This window comes from Homarus americanus, unplaced genomic scaffold, assembly GCF_018991925.1.
Source record: "Homarus americanus isolate GMGI-L3 unplaced genomic scaffold, GMGI_Hamer_2.0 scaffold26351, whole genome shotgun sequence".
Lineage (NCBI taxonomy): Eukaryota > Metazoa > Arthropoda > Malacostraca > Decapoda > Nephropidae > Homarus > Homarus americanus.
The window spans coordinates 4,336,248-4,356,566 of NW_024724368.1; the positions used below are offsets into that span (position 1 = coordinate 4,336,248).

Sequence of the window (20,319 nt, forward strand, 5' to 3'; positions counted from 1 at the left end):
AATCTCTCAATTAATTAAGTGCAGTTTAAAAGATTACATAAAGACCAGTTTTAGAGAGAGAGAGAGAGAGAGAGAGTGGTAGTGGTGAAGTTGGTTAACAGATAAACTCTTTAATTATGTTACGTGTTGGGGCCTTCACTTACTCCCGGCGCCTGCCTCTCTCTCTCTCAGCCATGAATTAATTAATCCAGAACCTAACTTCAAGTTCTTGCCAGAGTAACAAACAAACAAACATACGAATATTTTCCCACATACATACGAATATTTTCACACGAACACACTAATATTTTCCCACAAACACAAGAATATTTTCCCCACAAACACCCGAATATTTTCCCCACAAACACACGAATATTTTCCCCACAAACACACGAATATTTTCACACAAACAAATATTTTTCCCACAAACATTCGAATATTTTCCCACAGACACACAAATATTTTCCCACAAACATACGAATATTTTCCCACAAACAAACGAATATTTTCCCACAAACACACGAATATTTTCACACACACACGAATATTTCTCCACATACATACAAATATTTCCCACAAGGCATACGAATATTTTCCCACATACACACGAATATTTTTCCCACAAACACACGAATATTTTCCCACAAACATACGAACATTTTCCCCACAAACACCAGAATATTTCCCCGTGATTAGAATGAAAACAGGAATGGTTTGCGTGGCGAGGAATGTTGGTAAATATTGAAGCCGGGAAGAATGACGGATCGGAGGATAGAATGTTATGTAATACTCCTGATGTGGGTGGGGTGGTGTGGTATGGTGTGGTGTGTGTGGTGTGTGTTGAATGTGATACCTGATGTACACACACACACACACAAGGAGAAGGAGGTAGGAGGCGAACTGGGATAAGGATATGGAACAATGCCAAAGAAGAGGCCTCGCCAAGGTGACATGTTTGGGTGGGGGGTTGTCGCCGTGAGAGAGAGAGAGGTGAATCAAGATATATGTGTGTGTGTGTGTGTGTGTGTGTGTTGTGTGTGTGTGTGTGTGTGTGTGTGTGTGTGTGTGTGTGTGTCTTCAGGGCCATTCTTCGACCATTTCCGACCATTTTACCAGACTACCACCAGATATACAGCCCCCCCCCCCAGGATACTGTTTATATAATACGCGTGTAAGAGTTTGAATAGACGACCATCCATTGGTGTCGTTGCTGAGGAAGATTTATTCAGAGACGGCCGGTGGGGGGGACCTGTTACGCAATATCTGTCCTTGCTTGTGACTGAAGGAGGGGGTGAGGGGGAAGAGGGGGGGGGGATGGAGTTGTATGATGGTGTGTAGAGACAGTGCGGTGTTGGATATGAGTACTATACAAATTTTAAATGGTGTTGTGTGCGGGGAAGAGGAGGGGAGGGGTGGCTGAGGTAGCATTGGGGATGGTGCCAGATTCTAATCCTCCTATTCGTGTCCTTCCAGCTCACCCTCCCCCTACACCACCACCCATCCCCCCACCCATCCACCCTTCCTCCTACCCCCCCCCACCCATTCTACCCATCGCCCCCCCCTCTCTTTTTATGATGGCGTTATAATACCCTCTGGCACTCAACCACTGCTGAGGCATCTTCCGCACTACACACACTCTCTCTCTCTCTCTCTCTCAGGGAACTTTGCATCACTAAAGTTAATGATTTATTCTGAGGTTATATCCAAAATAACCTTATCAATTTTTCACACGACAGAAAGTTCCAGGGTGTGTGTGTGTGTGTGTCAGGTGGTGGAGGTGTAGGGGTGTCACAGCTGGTGTAGGTGTGACACAGGTGAGGCGGTGGATCAGCGTGTATTGTCTGTCAATTAGCAGTAAACCTGGACACAAACAACAGTGTCTCTCTCCTACGTCACAAACAAATCCTGCACACACACACACACACACACACATACACACCACACACACGTGCATGCAGGAAATATAGTGCAGGTATAGTAATGATGGTCAACGTAGGCACAATAGATGATGGTGTATAGTGCCAGGTAGGAGTGCCAATCACCCAGAGGGGGAAGGGGGCTATTGTGTTACCTGGGTACATCTCGTTCATTAAAGGTGATACGCCGTGTGTGTGTGTGTGTGTGCGTGTGTGTGTGTGTGTGTGTGTGTGTGTGTGTGTGTCGCGCGCGTTTTGCGTAAGCAGTGTTTAATTTATTTTTTTAATGACCTGTTTGTAACTTTATTCCTGCAAGACGCACCGTATAGTGTTAAGTATGTGTGTGATTATTATTATTATTATTATTATTATTATTATTATTATTATTATTATTATATTATTATTATTATTATTATTATTATTATTATTATTATTATTATTATTATTATTATTATTATTATTATTATTATTATTGTTGTTGTTGTTGTTGTTGTCATTTATTTTGGGACGATGGTTAAATCTCAGAAGACGATTGTTTAAACCATCCTCGGAGTTAAACAATCGTCTTTAGGAGTTAAACCATCTCCCCAGAGTTAAACCATCTCCTCAGAGTTAAACCATCTCCCCAGAGTTAAACCATCGTCCTCAGAGTTAAACCATCGTCCTCCAGAGTTAAACCATCGTTCTCAGAGTTAAACCATCGTTCTCAGAGTTAAACCATCATCTTCCAGAGTTAAACCATCGTCCTCAGAGTTAAACCATCGTCCTCAGAGTTAAACCATCGTCCTCAGAAAACCATCGTCCTCAGAGTTAAACCATCGTCCTCAGAGTAAACCATCGTCCCAGAGTTAAACCATCGTCCTCAGAGTTAAACCATCTCCTCAGAGTTAAACCATCTCCTCAGAGTTAAACCATCGTCCTCAGAGTTAAACCATCGCCCTCAGAGTTAAACCATCGTCCTCAGAGTTAAACCATCGTCCTCAGAGTTAAACCATCGTCCTCAGAGTTAAACCATCGTCCTCAGAGTTAAACCATCGTCCTCAGAGTTAAACCATCGTCCTCAGAGTTAAACCATCTCCTCAGAGTTAAACCATCGCCCTCAGAGTTAAACCATCACCCTCAGAGTTAAACCATCACCCTCAGAGTTAAACCATCGTCCTCATCCCATTAAGATCATTTTTGGGGGCTATTAAGCAGCGCCTCTCATTATAACCAAGACGTAACTCAAGACTAGAAAGGAACGTCGCCTCCCACCTCCTCATTATGGAGTGTAACGTGAGCCGGGGGTGGAGAGAACCCGCTTCCTATCACTGTGTTCTTAAGTTACTTCAATACAGTTAACGGTGAGATATTTTTAGAGCCATTGATTAGTAAGGTGGTTATTGGCCACTAAGTGTAAAGGTGGTGATGATGATGATGATGATGATGATGATGATGATGATGATGATGATGATAATAATGATAATAATAAATAGAAGAAGAAGAAGAACCCTTGTAACTATCCCCACACTCGTTAATCCCCCAGGACCCCCCAGCACACGAAATCCTTAAATCCTTCACTAAACTCACCTGGACTTCAATGACATCTGAATCAAAGTACAAGACGAAGAAAAAAAGTTTGTTCCTGACAATATCGTCTCCGACCATCTTGGGATAAAGTTAGGGTAAAAGTTTGTTAAGTGTGAAGGGTTCCGATAATCCTCGTCTTGTTGGGTTAGGTTAGGTTCCTGAACAACGTAAGATTGAAGATGGTGGGGTTGATAGGTAAGGGTGTGTGGGTAGGTTAGTTAGGTTAGGTTAGGTCCCACCCAACCGTGCCTCACCACCCCACCTCACCGTGCCTCACCACCCCACCCCACTGTGCCTCACCACCTCATCTCACCGTGCCTCACCCCATCTCACCGTGCCTCACCACCCCACCCCACCGTGCCTCACCACCCCATCTCACCGTGCCTCACCACCCCACCGTGCCTCACCACCCCACCCCACCGTGCCTCACCACCCCACCGTGCCTCACCACCCCACCGTGCCTCACCACTCTAGTCCATATAGCAAGAGCTGGGACGACTATATGTTTGTTTATATTGGGTTCCAGTTTGTTATATAAGGGGTGGTGGGGGTGTGTGTCTGGTCTCTGTGGCAGTGGATGTTTGGATGTTTGTCTTTTGCATTTTCAGGTGTTTGTTTGTTTTGTGTTTGTGATAGATGTGGTGATTGTTTGTGTTGCTTGCTATGTTTTGAGAGGTAGAGGTTGTTTGTGCTGTATTGTTTGCTGTGTTTATGGTTGATGAAGTTGTTTGTGTTGTTGTGTTTACTGTGGTCCAAATATTATTATACCTCAACATAGCCCTGATATTGTAGTTCAGGGAAGGAGGGGGAGAGAAACAGGGCCGTAAAAATCTAACCTTGGTATGGTACTTCCTGGCCCTGAGAACCCACTGAGTCGAAGGTTGGGATATATGTAAGTGGCTGTACGGCGGGCGAGGAGGATGATGTTGAACCGCCCACGCTTGTCTATTGTGGTATTGAACGTGAGGTCATCTCATTACTCAGTCTGCTTCCCACCGCTGCCACCATTACTACTGCTGCTACTGTTCTGTACTCAGGCTGCCCCGCTGCCACCATTACTACTGCTGCTACTACTGTTCTGTACTCAGGCTGCTTCCCACCGCTGCCACCATTACTACTGCTGCTACTGTTCTGTACTCAGGCTGCTTCCACCGCTGCCACCATTACTACTGCTGCTACTACTGTTCTGTACTCAGGCTGCTTCCCACGCTGCCACCATTACTACTACTGCTGCTACTGTTCTGTACTCAGGCTGCTTCCCACCGCTGCCACCATTACTGCTGCTACTACTGTTCTGTACTCAGGCTGCTTCCACGCGCACCATTACTACTGCTGCTACTGTTCTGTACTCAGGCTGCTTCCCACCGCTGCCACCATTACTACTGCTGCTACTACTGTTCTGTACTCAGGCTGCTTCCCACCGCTGCCACCATTACTACTGCTGCTACTGTTCTGTACTCAGGCTGCTTCCCACCGCTGCCACCATTACTACTGCTGCTACTACTGTTCTGTACTCAGGCTGCTTCCCACCGCTGCCACCATTACTACTGCTGCTACTGTTCTGTACTCAGGCTGCTTCCCACCGCTGCCACCATTACTACTGCTGCTGCAACTGTTCTGTACTCGGCTGCTTCCCACCGCTGCCACCATTACTACTGCTGCTACTGTTCTGTACTCAGGCTGCTTCCCACTGCTGCCACCATTACTACTGCTGCATACTGTTCTGTACCAGGTTGCTTCCCACCGCTGCCACCATTACTACTGCTGCTACTGTTCTGCTCAGGCTGCTCCCACCGCTGCCACCATTACTACTGCTGCTACTACTGTTCTGTACTCAGGCTGCTTCCCACCGCTGCCACCATTACTACTGCTGCTACTGTTCTACTCAGGCTGCTTCCCACCGCTGCCACCATTACTACTGCTGCTACTACTGTTCTGTACTCAGGCTGCTTCCCACCGCTGCCACCATTACTACTGCTGCTACTGTTCTGTACTCAGGCTGCTTCCCACCGCTGCCACCATTACTACTGCTGCTACTACTGTTCTGTACTCAGGCTGCTTCCCACCGCTGCCACCATTACTACTGCTGCTACTGTTCTGTACTCAGGCTGCTTCCCACCGCTGCCACCATTACTACTGCTGCTGCTACTGTTCTGTACTCAGGCTGCTTCCCACCGCTGCCACCATTACTACTGCTGCTACTACTGTTCTGTACTCAGGCTGCTTCCCACCGCTGCCACCATTGCTACTGCTGCCGTCCTGTACTACCACCACCACCACCATGTAGTAGTTCCCCCACTATTACTACCACTATGTACCACCCCCCACCGTCCTCAACCAATCAAAATTTAAGGTCAAAATCACGTCGTTCCAGGAATCCGGCTGTGATACCGTCCGGCTGTGATACCGTCCGGCTGTGTGTACCTATCAAAGTTCAACTCTACTTAATCTCGAATTTTATTTAGAGCCGACCCCAGGGATGACAAGTCTTCAGCGGGGCTTTCTGCAGTGTGTAGGGTCCCAGAGAGGGGGAGTTATTTTTTTAGTGTTGATGATAGATTTGTCTCCTCCTTCTTCTTCTCTCCCTCGTCCTCCTCCTCCTCCTCCTCCTCCTCCTCCTCCTCCTCACCTCCTCCTCCTGCTCTTCCCTAGCTAGCTTCTCTTTTCCCTCCTCCTCCTCCTCCTCCTACTAACAAATCCACAAACAAATCATCTCTCCTCCTCCTCTCCTTCCTCCTCCTCTCCTTCCTCCTCTCCTCCTCTCTCCTCTCTCCTCTCTCCCCTCGTCTCCAGATCCACCAGCAAGTCGTCTGTCGCCTGGTAGTAACAAAGACATAAGACATTTCATCTGCCGTCACCCAGCACTTATCCCACTCAGCTCTCCCAACAACGTCTTGATCACAGCGTATTATGAGGCAATCAGTGGTCGCTCCCCCTACCTACCATCCCTCCCTTACCTCCCTACCTATCCCATATACTTCCCTTATCTCTGTTTTAACGTGTGTGTGTGTGTGTGTTTTATTCATTGACTTTTTATGCCTCTGTCTGACGTATTAGTTTCTCGGGTTGTACTTCAGCACATACCAGCGCTCTCTCTCTCTCTCTCTCTCACACATAGCAGCCCTCTCTTCTCCCCCCTGTACCAGCCCCCTTTCTCTCCCTTCTCCCCCTGGTACCAGCCCCCTCTCTCTCCCCTCTCCCCCTTGTACCAGCCCCCTCTCCCCCCGCCTTAATAGTCCTCTCCCCTCTCTTGAGTGTGTCCTCCAGGGAACAATCTACCGATATTAGGCTCCCGAGTGACCAGTTGTGGGCGTGTGGGCGTGAAGGTGACAGTGAAATCGAGTGTGTGTGTGTGTGTGTGTGTGTGTGTGTGTGTGTCCTATCAGGTACAGCCAGCCAGGCACTGTGCCATTGGCGAGTGCCACATATAACCATTCTTGCCTGACAGCCTCTCTTGACCGCCTTGCCCGTCTCTCCTCTTCCATCACCTACCTACTTCTCTTCCCCTCCTCTCCCCTCTCTCTTCTTCTTATCCCTCCCCGACATCCTCCACCACCTCCCCACCCCCTCCCACCCCCTCCTCCACCCTCCCTCCCACCCACCTCCCTCCCTCTCCCCACACCTCCCTCCCTCCACCCACCTCCCTCCCCTCCACCACCTCTCCACTCCCACCCACCTCCTCCCTTCCACCACCTCCCTCCCTCTCCCCACACCTCCCTCCCTCTCCCCTCCTCCTCCCTCTCCCCACCTCCTCCACACACGCACTTTATGAGAGCCGATCTCCTGCTTACCTCTTTTACCCATTTTTGGGGATTACATTCTCTCCACTACTTCGTCCGTTCCTGTTTCCTTTCATGTTTATCAGCGGAGACACACACACACACACACACACACATCACACACACATACACACCTGTACTGGACGACTTGACACCTGGGACATACCTGTAATGAGAAAATGACGTGTTAGAGTATGGCTAGAGAGAGAGAGAGAGAGAGAGAGAGAGAGAGAGAGAGAGAGAGTATTACAGATCAACTACGTAAATTACTTAATCCTTAAATGATACTTACAATATAAATAACACTTCAAACTTATCCATGGTTAGAAATTACTTAAGACTTATATTTACCATATCTAATACTGCAAGACGTACACGTGAGGATTGAGAAACGTTTATGAGTCGATTGGGAACGTTTATGAGTCGATTGAGAACGTTTTCGAGTCGTTTGGGAACATTTGTGTCGATTGGGAACGTTTATGAGTCGATTGGGAACGTTTATGAGTCGATTGAGAACGTTTTCGAGTCGTTTGAGAACATTTGTGTCGATTGGGAACGTTTATGAGTCGATTGGGAACGTTTATGAGTCGAATGTCAACAAGGGATGTACAATGCGCAATACTTGTTTATTTTGTCCCGTTGACTAAGCTCCTCCCCCCTACCTTTGGCTTCCTTAGCAACCATGACCATTCTGAGGAGTTGATTGGTCCTTGGTTGCTATGGGGGTCGTGACGTTACTACAAGCTGGAAATTCACGTTCATTATTTTCTCTTCTACTGTATGTTTGAGGAGAAGGAAGCGGAGGAGGAAGAGGAGGAGGAAGAAAAAGAGGAAGAGGAGGAATAACAGAAGGGGGAGGAGGGTAAAGAGGAAGGTTATATAGTTGATATGCCAATTAGTTCCGGATCTGTAGTCTCAAATTCCAAGTTAGGTAGAAGATATATAATAACGACACCAGACCTCTTAAGACCCAACTTGGAATTTGAGAATAATGGACAATATGGCCTCAAAACTGCCCTGAGACTTGACTGGTATGGGGTAAGTTGTGCTATGTAAAAAAAAAAATATTTATAACTCGTTGAAAAAAACTTATGAGCTAAAAAATTTACTTAATAGCTCACTGGTAAAAATTTGATAACTCATTGAAAAACTTATTAGCTAAATTAAAACAAACCTTAATAGCTCACTGAATTTTTTTAACTCATTGGAAAAACTAATGAGCTAAATTAAAAATTGAAAAATACTTTATAACTCATTGCAAAACCTTAAATAATTTGGCTCCCTTGATAACTACTGTCTGGTGGTTTAAGGTCAATGACCCCTTCAGTGATTCTGTTAATTCGCTCCCCTACAGTTAATAGCTCATGTGTTTACCATAACAAAACTCTTCCTGGGAGTTAGTAAGAGTGATGAGCATTATGGAGCTTGATGGTGGTGCTGGAGTGATGTTAGAGGAGCATAGTAGCGCTGAGGCGGCAGGGGAGCATTTTATAGGGGCGTTAGGATGGTGCTGGGGTGATAGTGGTGCAGGGGTGGCAGGAGAGCATTATTGAGGAGCGTGATGATGGTGCTTGGGTAACAGAGGAGCATGATAGCACTGGGATGACAGGTGAGCATTTTATAGGAGCATGATAATGGTACTGGGGTGACAGAGGAGCATTATTGGTAAACACAGTGGTGCAGGGGTGAAAGGAGAGCATTATAGAGGAGCATGATAATGGTGCTGGGGGTGATAGAGGGGCATAGTAATGCTGGGGTGACAGGAGCATAATGTCGCTGCGGTGACAAAGGTGCATTGTAGAGGAGCGTGATGATGGTGCAGGTATAATGGTGCTTAAGATTAATGTTGTTTGGATCATTAGCTTCTCTATTCCCAAGTGTCTCATCTCTCTCTCGTGTGTGTGTGTGTGTGTGATTGTTAAATGGTGACTGTGTGTACGTTACGAAATATATATTGTGTGTATGTGGTTCAGTTATTTTTATGTGTGTGTGTGTGTGTGGATTTTTTGGTAGCCCGTTGTGTGCACAGTTGTGTGTAACAATGTAGGTGACAGTATCAGCTTTTAAAAATAATATTTCATTCGTCATAGGAAAAACAAAACACCGATTCAGCTGACTATACACGATTGTTAAAACACACAACGCTGAAAATTTGATTGACAGGAGGCCGTAGAGCAGTGTGTGTGTGTGTGTGTGTGTGTGCAGGATCGCCCTCATCCTCTCCTGGACCACCTCACCTCGCCCCACACCCCCACCCTCCCCACCCTCACCTCCCCCCCACACCTCTCAGGTACGAATACAAAACAGCTCAAGACGCGGGGGTAGGGTCGGCCTGTTGCTTCATGTATTACTGGTTGGAGGAAATCACCGTGATGACCCTGTGGGAGTGTGTGTCTCCCCTCTGCCACCACCTGTGTGTTACCTCACTACATCTACCTGGGTCTTGTGTGTGTGTGTGAGGCAAGAGTGAGGCAAGATACCCTTATGAGGAAGTTGGAGAGTGAGGAGAGTGAAGCAAGACACCTAGTAAATATTTAGGTGCTCTCTCTCTCTCTCTCTCTCTCTCTCTCTCTCTCTCTCTCTCTCTCTCACACACACACACACACATCAGTATGCTGCCTCACGTAATGTTGTGTGCTGTATCATAAGAAGATTACTCCCTTTACGTATTGTGGCGGTGCTGGAGACACAAGACCTGGTGTGTGTGTGTGTGTGTGTGTGTGTGTGTGTGTGTGTCGTGTTATCTGGTCTTCGCTGTTTGTTTACTGTTCTTCTTCGTTGTCTTCTCCTTCGTCTTTTTCGTTTTCATCATCTTCTTTTGTTGTTGTTTGTTATTTTTATTATTGTTTTTGTTTTTATTATTTTGTTTATTATTTTTGTTGTTGTTAGTATTATTATTATCATCATTGTTATCATTGTTGTTATTTTTTGCGGTAGTAGCAGTAGCCCTAACAGTAGTAGTAGTAGCCCTAACAGTAGTAATAGCAGTAGTAGTAGAAACAGCAACATATTTAACTATACCTCGTCTGGGTACCACGAACCTTACCTACAGTACACACACTTTACCCTCTTAATATATAGTGTTACAGTATAATCCTCTCGCGGTAGAGTGCGTCAGAGCCGTCCTCAGAAACCGCTCGACAAAAACGCACTGAGTCTCTCACCTCGCGTTAAAACTTGTAATCTTCTCGAGTTCTCCATAATTATATATTCTTTAGAGTGCGTGGTTTAAAATATATATAACTGGGTGCGTGGTTTAAAAATGGCCGCTTAAAAAATGGCCGCTTAAAAATGGCCGCTTAAAAATGGCCGCTTAAAAATGGCCGCTTAAAAAAATAGCCGCTTAAAAATGGCCGCTGTCATGGGGTCGACGTGGTTTTATCATTCCCGGTGGCTGTGTACAGTTTATTTGGGGTATTTGTTGACATAAACCTTTTTTCCCCTGGGAGACCGTGTAGGGAGTGGATGAGAGAGTGTCTGTATGTTGGTTTGGGATTATTAAAGGTGTATAGAGTCAGGTAGAGAGGATAGGGTTGGTAATTTGCATATGGTGTGTGTGTGTGTTCGACGTGTGATGGTAGGGGTGTGTTACTGAGGTGGGGGTGGCGGAGAAGGTGTAGGGGTGTTTATGGGAGGGAGGATGTGTTACTGAGAGGGGAGTGGAGAGGGGGCGGCCATCGTGCCCTCAAAGGTTATGATAAACACTGCCTCAGCCACTCTCCTGCTGCCTGTTTACTTCATCTCTCACCTGTCTCACCTGGCTCCTGGTTACCTGTCTTACCTGTCTCACCTGGCTCGTGGTTACCTGGCTGGCTGGCCCTCCTTCGCTTCACTCACCCTACCCCTCCCCCTCCTCCCTCCCTCCTCCTTCCTTTACTTTATTCCTTATTCCCTTCCTTCCTTCCTTCCTTCCTTCTTCCTTCCTTCCTTCCTTCCTTCCTTCCTTCCTTCCTTCCAAGTCATCGACGCTAAAATATTCATAACACCAGACCTCTCCCTTAAAACAAATGCTAAGTTGATCGAACTATTACCACACTGTATTACTAAAAACGCCTTCATGGTGAACAGGAAAACCGGGTGATGTAAGTAGTGTGTGTGTCCTGTTCTGTACACCACACCCTACACATACCACACCCTCTACACCACACCCTACACACACCACACCCTCTACACCACACCCTCCACACCACACCCTCTACACCACACCCTGGACTAACTATCATATACAACTCTCAGTATCATATTACATAAAACGGATCCAAATTTATGGCTGTATTTCCATGAGGGGTCAACTGTATCACCTGTATTGACACTTTCCCGGGAGAAAATCATACATACATACATACATACATACATACATACATACATACATACATACATACATACATACATACATACATACATACATACATACATACATACATACATGTATTGGGTTGAGAGGCAATCACCTCTCATAAAACGTCAAGGTACAGAGGGAGGGAAGAAGGTAGGTGGTGGTGGTAACAGATGGTAGTGGTAACAGATGGTAGTGTGGTAACAGATGGTAGGGGTGGGGGCAGATGGTGGTAGTAGTGGTAGCAGATGGTAGTAGGTAACAGATGGTGGTAGGTGGTAACAGATGGTGGTAGTGGTGGTAACAGATGGTAGTGGTGGTAACAGATGGTGGTAGTAGTGTAACAGATGGTGGTAGTAGGGTAACAGATGGTAGTAGTAGGTAACAGATGGTGGTAGTAACAGGTGGTGGTAGTGGTGGTAACAGATGGTGGTAGTGGTGGTAACAGATGGTGGTAGTGTGGTAAAGGTAGAAAATAGATGGTGGTAGTAGTGGTAACAGATGGTAGTAGTAGTGGTAACAGATGGTGGTAGTAGTGGCAACAGATGGTAGTAAGCAGAAGGTAGGTGGTGGTGGTAACAGATGGTGGTAGTAGTGGTAACAGATGGTGGTAGTAACAGGTGGTGGTAGTGGTGGTGGAGGTGCAACACGCCCCCAGACTCCTCTTACACACTCCACCAACAGCTCTCATAAACCGACCAAATGTAAACGAATTTGTCCTCAGGGAAATTCCTCTCCCTGGCCGCACACGTGTTGGTGCTTGGGTGGGTTGCTTGGTGCTTCTGGTGCTGCTGCTTGAGGGTGCTTTTGGTGCTGCTTGAAGATGCTGCTTGGTGCTGCTTGGTGCTTCTGGTGCTGCTTGATGATGCTGCTTGGTGCTTGAGGATGCTGTTTGGTGTTGCTTGAGGATGCTACTTGGTGATTTGATGCTTCTGGTGCTGCTTGAGGGTGCTGCTTGGTGCTTCTGGTGGTGCTTGAGTACTGTTTAGTGCTTAGGGGTGTTGCTTGGTGCTTGAGGGTGCTACTTGGTTCTTTAGTGTTACTTCAAGTTGCTGTTTGGTGCTTTGATGCTACTTGAGGGTGCTGCTTGTTGTTGCTTGAGGATACCGCTTGGTTCTTTGGTGCTGCTGCTTTTTGATGCTTCTGCTACTGTTCCTTGATGTTGCTCCTGTTGCTGCTTTTAATGTTACTTTATCATCATGTCTTCATCGCAGCTACTTCCATTGTCTTGTGTCTGTTAGCAACTTTATATGTGTGTGTGTGTGTGTGTGTGTGTGTGTGTGTGTGTGTCCTGTAAGAATGTTTGTCAAGTCATCACAACATGGAAGTATTTATTTATTTATTTATTTATTTATTTATATATACCTCTTCAGGACGATAGTTTAACCCTTTGAGGACGATAATTTAACCCTTAGAGGACTATTATTCAACCCTTTGATACCTGTGGTTTAACCCTTTGATGACGATGATTAAACCCTTTGATGACGATGATTAAACCCTTTGATATCAATAGTTTAACCCCCCCCCCCTCACCCCCAAGACACAAAAGGAATTTAAGTCTCTGTGTACCCAGAATATATCGACCATCTTGGAACCTTTACTGAGGTAGCTTTAGAGGTCGACTGGTCTTACCGCCACTCACCTGATACATGACTAGTAAACTGCCTTAGTACCACCTGTTGCTTCACGGCTCCCGGGTTGATCCTCTGCGTGTAGGATTGTTTCTTAAATGGAATACTTTGAGGTGTGCAAGACCAATGGAGATGACTTTGTAGGTAGTGGTGGTTGGCTGGCTGGGTGTGTGTGTGTGTGTGTGTGTGTGTGTGTGTGTGTGTGTGTGTGTGTGTGTGTGTGTGTGTGTGTGTGCACGGCGTGATGGCTCGTAAACATGGCAGGTCGTCAACAGCATTATCTTATCGCGGCGACGCACGACTTCACACACACTGGTGGGGTGGGGGTCTCTTGGATCCTCCTCCTCCTCCAGAAAAAGTCAGATTGGCCGTGATGAAGACACACAGGGGCGAGAGATTGAACGTTTATTGTTCTGACTGGCGCGGTGGACTCTGAGTGGCGGAGGGCGGAGATACGCTGTACTGTCCGTTCTTGTGTTCGTCGGGCCTTCAGGGTAACTCATCAAGAACTCGTAAGAGGCGGATAATCACTCGTTTTTCCTCGACCTGTTGGAAGTTATGAGTCGCTTTGTGAATCTGGTGATGGGGGCCGCGGGGTTCCCCTCTCTTAAACCTGTTGTAGTGTCGTGTCATTCGGGTCACTGGTTCGCTCCCAGGTCACCCCAGGTCACCCTAGGTCACTCAAATATACTACTGAGGAATCTGGAGGAGGTCGAATGCACCCCTGGCCATATTGCTTCCTTGTGTACCGAATAAAGCTTACCTCACAGTGTACTACATCCATACCAGCTCTCAATGTCAACGCTGCCGCTACACCTCCACCTGCCTAACTCCGCCATACACAGCTGCCACTAGTGTTGGTGTATTGTGATACTTAACTCACTACATCACGTCGCAAGATGAGAGATACTTATCATAAGGAACTGTATAATAATAATGACATTAAGAAACATAATAATAATAACAATAACAACTAACAAAAACACTAACAATAATAACAATAACACTAACAATAACAATGTGTGTTTGACTACTAGCTAACAAAGCTTATAAATAGATTTGTTGCTGGCTATGGGGGGGGGGCTGAGTGAGACATGTTAGGAGATTAAGGTCACAGGTTAAGAGATTAAAGGTCAAAGTTAAGGTCACAGGTCAATGTTTAAGGTCACAGGTCAAGGTTAAAGGTCAAGATTAAAGTCACAAGTCAAGGTTAAAGGTCACAGGTTAAAGGTCACAGGTTAAAGGTTAATGAGAACTACCGTGACCCGACACCGCTACCAGGCCAGAGTTACAAGAGGGAGAATAATGGCATTGGCCAGCCTCATCAGCTGTTCCCCGTGACTGAGTGGGACAATAACAGCAGAAAGAAGTGGCCGATGGGGCGAGATGAGGAGGTGCTATTGAGACCCGGGGGAGGTGTGGGGGATGTGTGGTGGGAGGTATGGGAGTATGGGGAGGTGCAGTGAGGTAAAGTAGGGGAAGGGAGGGAACAAATGTAGTACCTTCCCCTTTCCCCTCCCTTTCCTCCTCCCTCCTCCTCCCCTTCTCCCTCCTCTCCTTCCCCCTCCCTCCTCCTCCTTATTGCATTCCCTATTAATGTTCATTATTATTATTAGCATCATCATCATCATCCTTCTCTCTCTCTCTCTCTCTCTGAAGATAGATTACCAGGGACTTGTCGTTCTCATTGCATCAACCCACCCACCACCACTATCCCTTCCTCCCTCCCTTCGCTACTCCACCTCACCCCCTCGCCACCCCACCTCACCCCTCGCCACCCCACCTCACCCTCTCTCCTCCATCCCCAACCTCTTAAACCCCTTCCCTCGTCTCCCCCTCTCTCTCCATCCCTCTCCTCTCCTACCACCCCCTTCCCCTCATCACCTTCCTTTTCCATCTCCCCACCTTCTCCCCCTCGTCTGTTTATATTGATTTTAACGCTTTAATGATTCCTTGAGAGAGAGAGAGAGAGAGAGACCACCATTAGCCCTCAAACAACAACAATAATAATTTAGGTCCTCAATGTCGAGGCATTTATTTTCTTTCTTAACTTCAATAAAGACCGATGTGGCGGATCAATGTTCTTCTGCGGGAGGAGGAAGAGGAGGAGGAAAAGATAGGAGGAAGGAAGGAGGGAGGTAGGAGGGAGGAGGAAGATAGGAGGAAGGAGGAAGAGGAGGGAGGAAGACAGGAGGGAGGAGGAGGAAGACAGGAGGGAGGAGGGAGGAGGAAGGTAGGAGGGAGGATGAAGAGGGAGGGAGGAAGAGGAGGGAGGAGAAGAGGGTAAGAAGAGAAAATAGGAAAAAAGGCGGGTGGAGAAAAGGGGGGAGAGGAGAGATGGGGAAAGGAGGAGAAGAGGAGACATGCGAAGAGGGGGAAGGAAAAGAGGAAGAGGGATGTGAAGAGGAGGGAAGAAGAGGAGAGGGGATGTAAGTCTGGTGTGAGGCGAGAAATAACAGCAGGTGATGTTATTTAAGGTGGACAGGGGTCTGACACACACACACACACACCGGCCAACTGGTGGGTAGTTATCACGTCATAATGATCGTGTGAGCACCGGCAGCTGAGTATCACCCAGATCATCATGAGCAAGTTGGGTGGTTTCTGGTGACAGCTGGCAGGCATACCTCTATACTGTGGTGTGTGTGTGTGTGTGTGTGTGTGTGTGTGTGTGTACAGGCCAACAGCAGGACGCCCCCTCCTTCAGTGCCCACCTCCTGCAACACCTCAGAGAGTTGTACCATTTGTGGCCTCCCAGTGGTGATTGACAGCTGGTGCCAGTGGGGTTATGTTGATGAGGTCAGGAGGTGTGGAGGTAAGGGGTGAGGGGTAGGGGTGAGAGAGAGAGAGGGAGGTGGAGAGAGGTGTGGAAATGCCTGGCATTCATCTATACCCGCCTCACTCCCTACCTGGCGTGTGAACGTGTGTTTAGAGAGTCAATAAACTTTGCCTTCATCTGTTTGCTAATATTTCAAACACACTCACACCCTCCAGTGCTTACCCTCACTTCGACCTCACACTCCTCCTCCTCGCCCTCACTTCCCTCCCGCCTCTGGTTCTCCCTCCTCGCCCTCACAGTTCTCCCTCTGCCACCTCACAGTTCTCCTCCTCGCCCTCACAGTTCTCCCTCCCTCGCCCTCACAGTTCTCCCTCCTCGCCCTCACTCCTCCTCCTCGCCCTCATTCCCTCCTCCCCCTCATTCTCCTCCTCGCCCTCACAGTTCTCCTCCTCCTCCTTTCCAGTTTCCCTCCTCGCCCTCACACTTCTCCCTCCTCGCCCTCACCTTCCCTCCTCCTCACTTCTCCTCTCCCTCCCACAGTTCTCCATCCTCGCCTGGTGGTAGCTATTCAGTCTTAAATATTGCTGGTATGAGTTCTCTTTAAGTGACTGTTCCTTGCTGTTTGAGCTGTTAGTTGTGAGCTTTGGGGCTTGTCTCACGGACCAACACACACACACACACACAAACACACACACACACACACACACACCACACACACACACACACACAAACACACACACACACACACAGATAGACAGAGACGCGCTAGATAGACAGAAAGACGCAGATAAACAGAATCACACTAGACAGACAGGCACACAGACAACCAGATACACAAATAGACAGATATAGATAGACACAGATAAACATAGAGACGGTAGATAGACAGACTGACACATTGATAAAGACAGACAGACAGTATTATGAGCTGACTACATTTACGGTGAGCTGATAGCATAGTTCTCGCCTTATGGTAAATATTGGCGTTATTAAAGTGGGAGAAATTTATCGGGCGGTCGTTGGAAAGGTTATGCCAGGGAGTGAAGGGTCAGTCCTGCCCACACCTGCTGCTGCTGTACATCTGTTACTGTACACACCTGTTACATGCCTACCACCACCACCACACCTACACTACCCTGGCCATCATCTGCGGCTGCTGTACTTCTGTTACTGTACACACCTGTTGCATCCTACCACCACCACACCTACACTACCCTGGCTTCACCTGCTGCTGCTGTACATCTGTTACTGTACACACCTTTATGTGCCTACCACCACTACCACCACCACACCTACACTACCCTGGCCTACATCTGCGGCTGCTGCTTGTTACTGTACACACTTGTCACACGCCACCATCACCACACTTACACTATCCCGGCCTATATCTGTTACACATCATCATGACTACCATTATCACCACCACACACCACCATCACTACCACCATTATCATCACACACACACTTCTACTTTGCTGTCACTAGGTATCAGGTTTGACGATCATCCAACTATGATACAATGATATGAGTTGTTAAGGATGTCATCTACGGGACCCGCAGCGTCGGTCACATTTGTTGCACATGTGGAGGGCTCCATATACTGTGGGAGGGGCGGTGGCAGCGGCTTTCCGACGTTGGCGCTTGTCTGCCTCGGTTTGTAGTCGGGCTAACTCGAAAGTATTGACGCCTTCTCGTGGTGCTCCTCCAACCGTTACGGTGTGGAGTAATCGTCTTCCAGGTGAGGAGTCGATTTCGCTCTTTTTCAGGTTTGTCTTAAGACAATCCTTATACATTTTCAGTTGTCTACCAGCGTTACGTTTACTATTCATTAGGTGACTGTAAAGTAGCTGCTTTGGCAGTCTACTGTCATCCATGCGGGTAACATGGCCAGTCCAGCGTAGTTGTTCATGGATAATGGTAGCCTCGATTCTCCTACAGTTGGTGTCAGCAGAATACTGGCATTTGTTCTCTTACACACACACACACACACACACACACACGCACACACACACACACACACACACACACACACTCTGATCATCATTAAAAAGTTTAATTATGTGCCTTGCTCGGCTCGCACCTTGCATTAGAAATTTAATTAGGTCCGATTTTCCATCGTGTTGGGAGGTGACAATTGTGAGACACCGGGTGGCGGCTCCTGGTGGCGGGTGGGTGGCGTCGGCGGGTGGTGGTGACGGGTGGCGGTTTCTTGTGGCGATGGATGCTCTTAGTGAGGAATTTGTCTGAATTAATCACAAAGTTGGTTCAAGTTCCTCTTCTTTCATTCCCCCTTTCCTTTCCTTCCTCCTTCCTTCCTTCCTTCCCCTTCCTTACCCCCTTCCCCTTCGTCCTCCCTCATACCCCTACCACTCTTCTCCCTCCTCTCCTACACCCTCCACCACCTCCAACTTCCTCCTTTCTCTCTCACCTTCACCCCGCCCCTCACCCCCCACCAGATATTAACGGCATCCTAACCGGCCCGTAATAATGTTGTTACACCCCCTCCGACGTTATAACCCCTCTTAACTCTCGCTATTGTTGTCCATTTCAGCTCCTACCGTTAGCTTCTGTTACCTGCCGTTGTTGATTGGGCACCGTTGTTACAGGTAGTACGTCCTGACGTTGGCTTCTGTTGTCTGGTCTTACCGTTAGTGCCGTTGTTAGTTTCTTTCCTCTTCCTTTTTTTTTTCTTAGAGAGAAAGAAGGGGAAAAAGAAGATTAGAGGTGGGAGAAGGAAGTTATAGTTCGGAAATTGAAGAAGTTAAGAGGAGGTGAGAGAGGGCGGGCTAAGCTAATAGTGTTAGGGTTGTGTCATGGGTTAGTTATTGTCTGTCGGTAGGGCACTAGACATCCTACCCTGTCCCATATATGGGTGTTTAAGGGCCTTATTTCATATTCACCCTGGATGTTGGTCTAGGAGGTTGTCTATTGCAGCCATGGGGAGTCATGTATGGTTGCTGTCGTTATCTGGTGGAGTCTTTGAAGGAGTTCTTGCTCTGATCGTTCTATCTTTTGGCAGATTCTGCTGGCCAGGGTTGTGCAGCTGCTGGTTGATGGGTTTCATTCTCAGGTCGCTATGTATCTCGGCTGTGGTTCTGGTGAAAGGGTATCTTTCGCCTGTGACGAATCTTGGGGCTTTATTTTGAACCACTTGTAATTTTAATATTTGAGTGGTGCTCATAGTATGAAGAGGTATTGCTGGGTAAGTTAATATCGGTGTGATAAATTATGTCACTAAGCGGATTTTATTTTCTCAAGGCGCTTTAAAGCTGATATAGTTTTCTCAGCTCTCTTCTTGCTTTTTCCTTCCTGGTGTGGACATGATATGTGCTAGGCCCAGGAGGGTTCCTCTGCTTTTGTATTCTATCTGGGTATTATTGGTTACTAATGGATGGGTTTTCCTTCTGCATAAGGGTATCACTGAATTTCAGGAGACTGGTTTGGTTTTTATGTTTTTCATTATTGTTACCCTTTCCTATTCCCGCCTGGTGTTGTCGGCCTGTAGCGCTCGTGATTTTCCTTGATGTGTTGTTATTTGAGTGATGTCATCTGCACATAATATCTTCGTTACCAATTCTAGAGGAGGCGGAGTGTCACTTGTGTAGATAATATATATAGGGTACGCCCTGAGGGACTCCGCTCATGGGTGGGAAGGTCTCTCCTGTGTGTTGTCCTACCCTCAGTCTGGCATTTCTGCCGTCAAAGAAAAGCAACTTTTCAGTGTTGAGTGGGGTTGGAGGATCTTATATTTTAGACCGTCGTGCCAGACTTTGTCAAATGCCTTCGCTACATCGGAGAGTTAGATTACATTGTCTACCACTCGCCGCGGCTCTGGCTATTTCACATGCCAGGGCTATCGCTGTTGTGGTGGACTTCCTTTCTTGAACGAGTTGTCTACAGTTGACTCTGTTGTTGTTTCCAGGTGATTTCTCAGACGTTGTTGATGATTTTCTAGTATTTTTCAGGTACTTCGAGGAGGAGATCGGTCTGTAGTTTAGTGGGACGGCGGGGTTCTGTCCTTGTTCTGGTGTTAGGGTAATAATGGCCTCTTTGAATTTAGTTGGAAGTAGCCTGAGGCCAGGCAAGCGTTCATTGTGGTTCTCAGTCCTCTCTCTACCCTCCACTCCCCTCTCCCCCACCCCACCACCACCCACCCTCCCACCCACCTCCCACCACCCACCCACCCCTCCCACCACCCCACCCACCCACCCTCCCACCCTCCCACCCACCCACCACCCACCCACTCAGTTGCTCTCAGCATCAATTATTTCCCTCTCAGAACTCACACTCCTCGTCTTCCTCTTTAATGACTTTATATTTATCTTTTCTT

The 20,319-nt window shown here is 47.3% G+C and overlaps 1 protein-coding gene across 1 annotated transcript in view; it reads right to left on the reverse strand.

The window, feature by feature from the left end:
• Positions 1 to 7,268, reverse strand: part of LOC121864275 (ras-like protein family member 10B) — a 54,559-nt gene extending 47,291 nt beyond the window's left edge. Inside the window, exon 1 of the mRNA XM_042363361.1 lies at positions 7,256 to 7,268. Within this exon, the coding sequence (XP_042219295.1) occupies positions 7,256 to 7,268 (13 nt within the window). The remainder of the gene's footprint in view (positions 1 to 7,255) is intronic.
• Between the last annotated feature and the right edge of the window lie 13,051 nt (positions 7,269 to 20,319).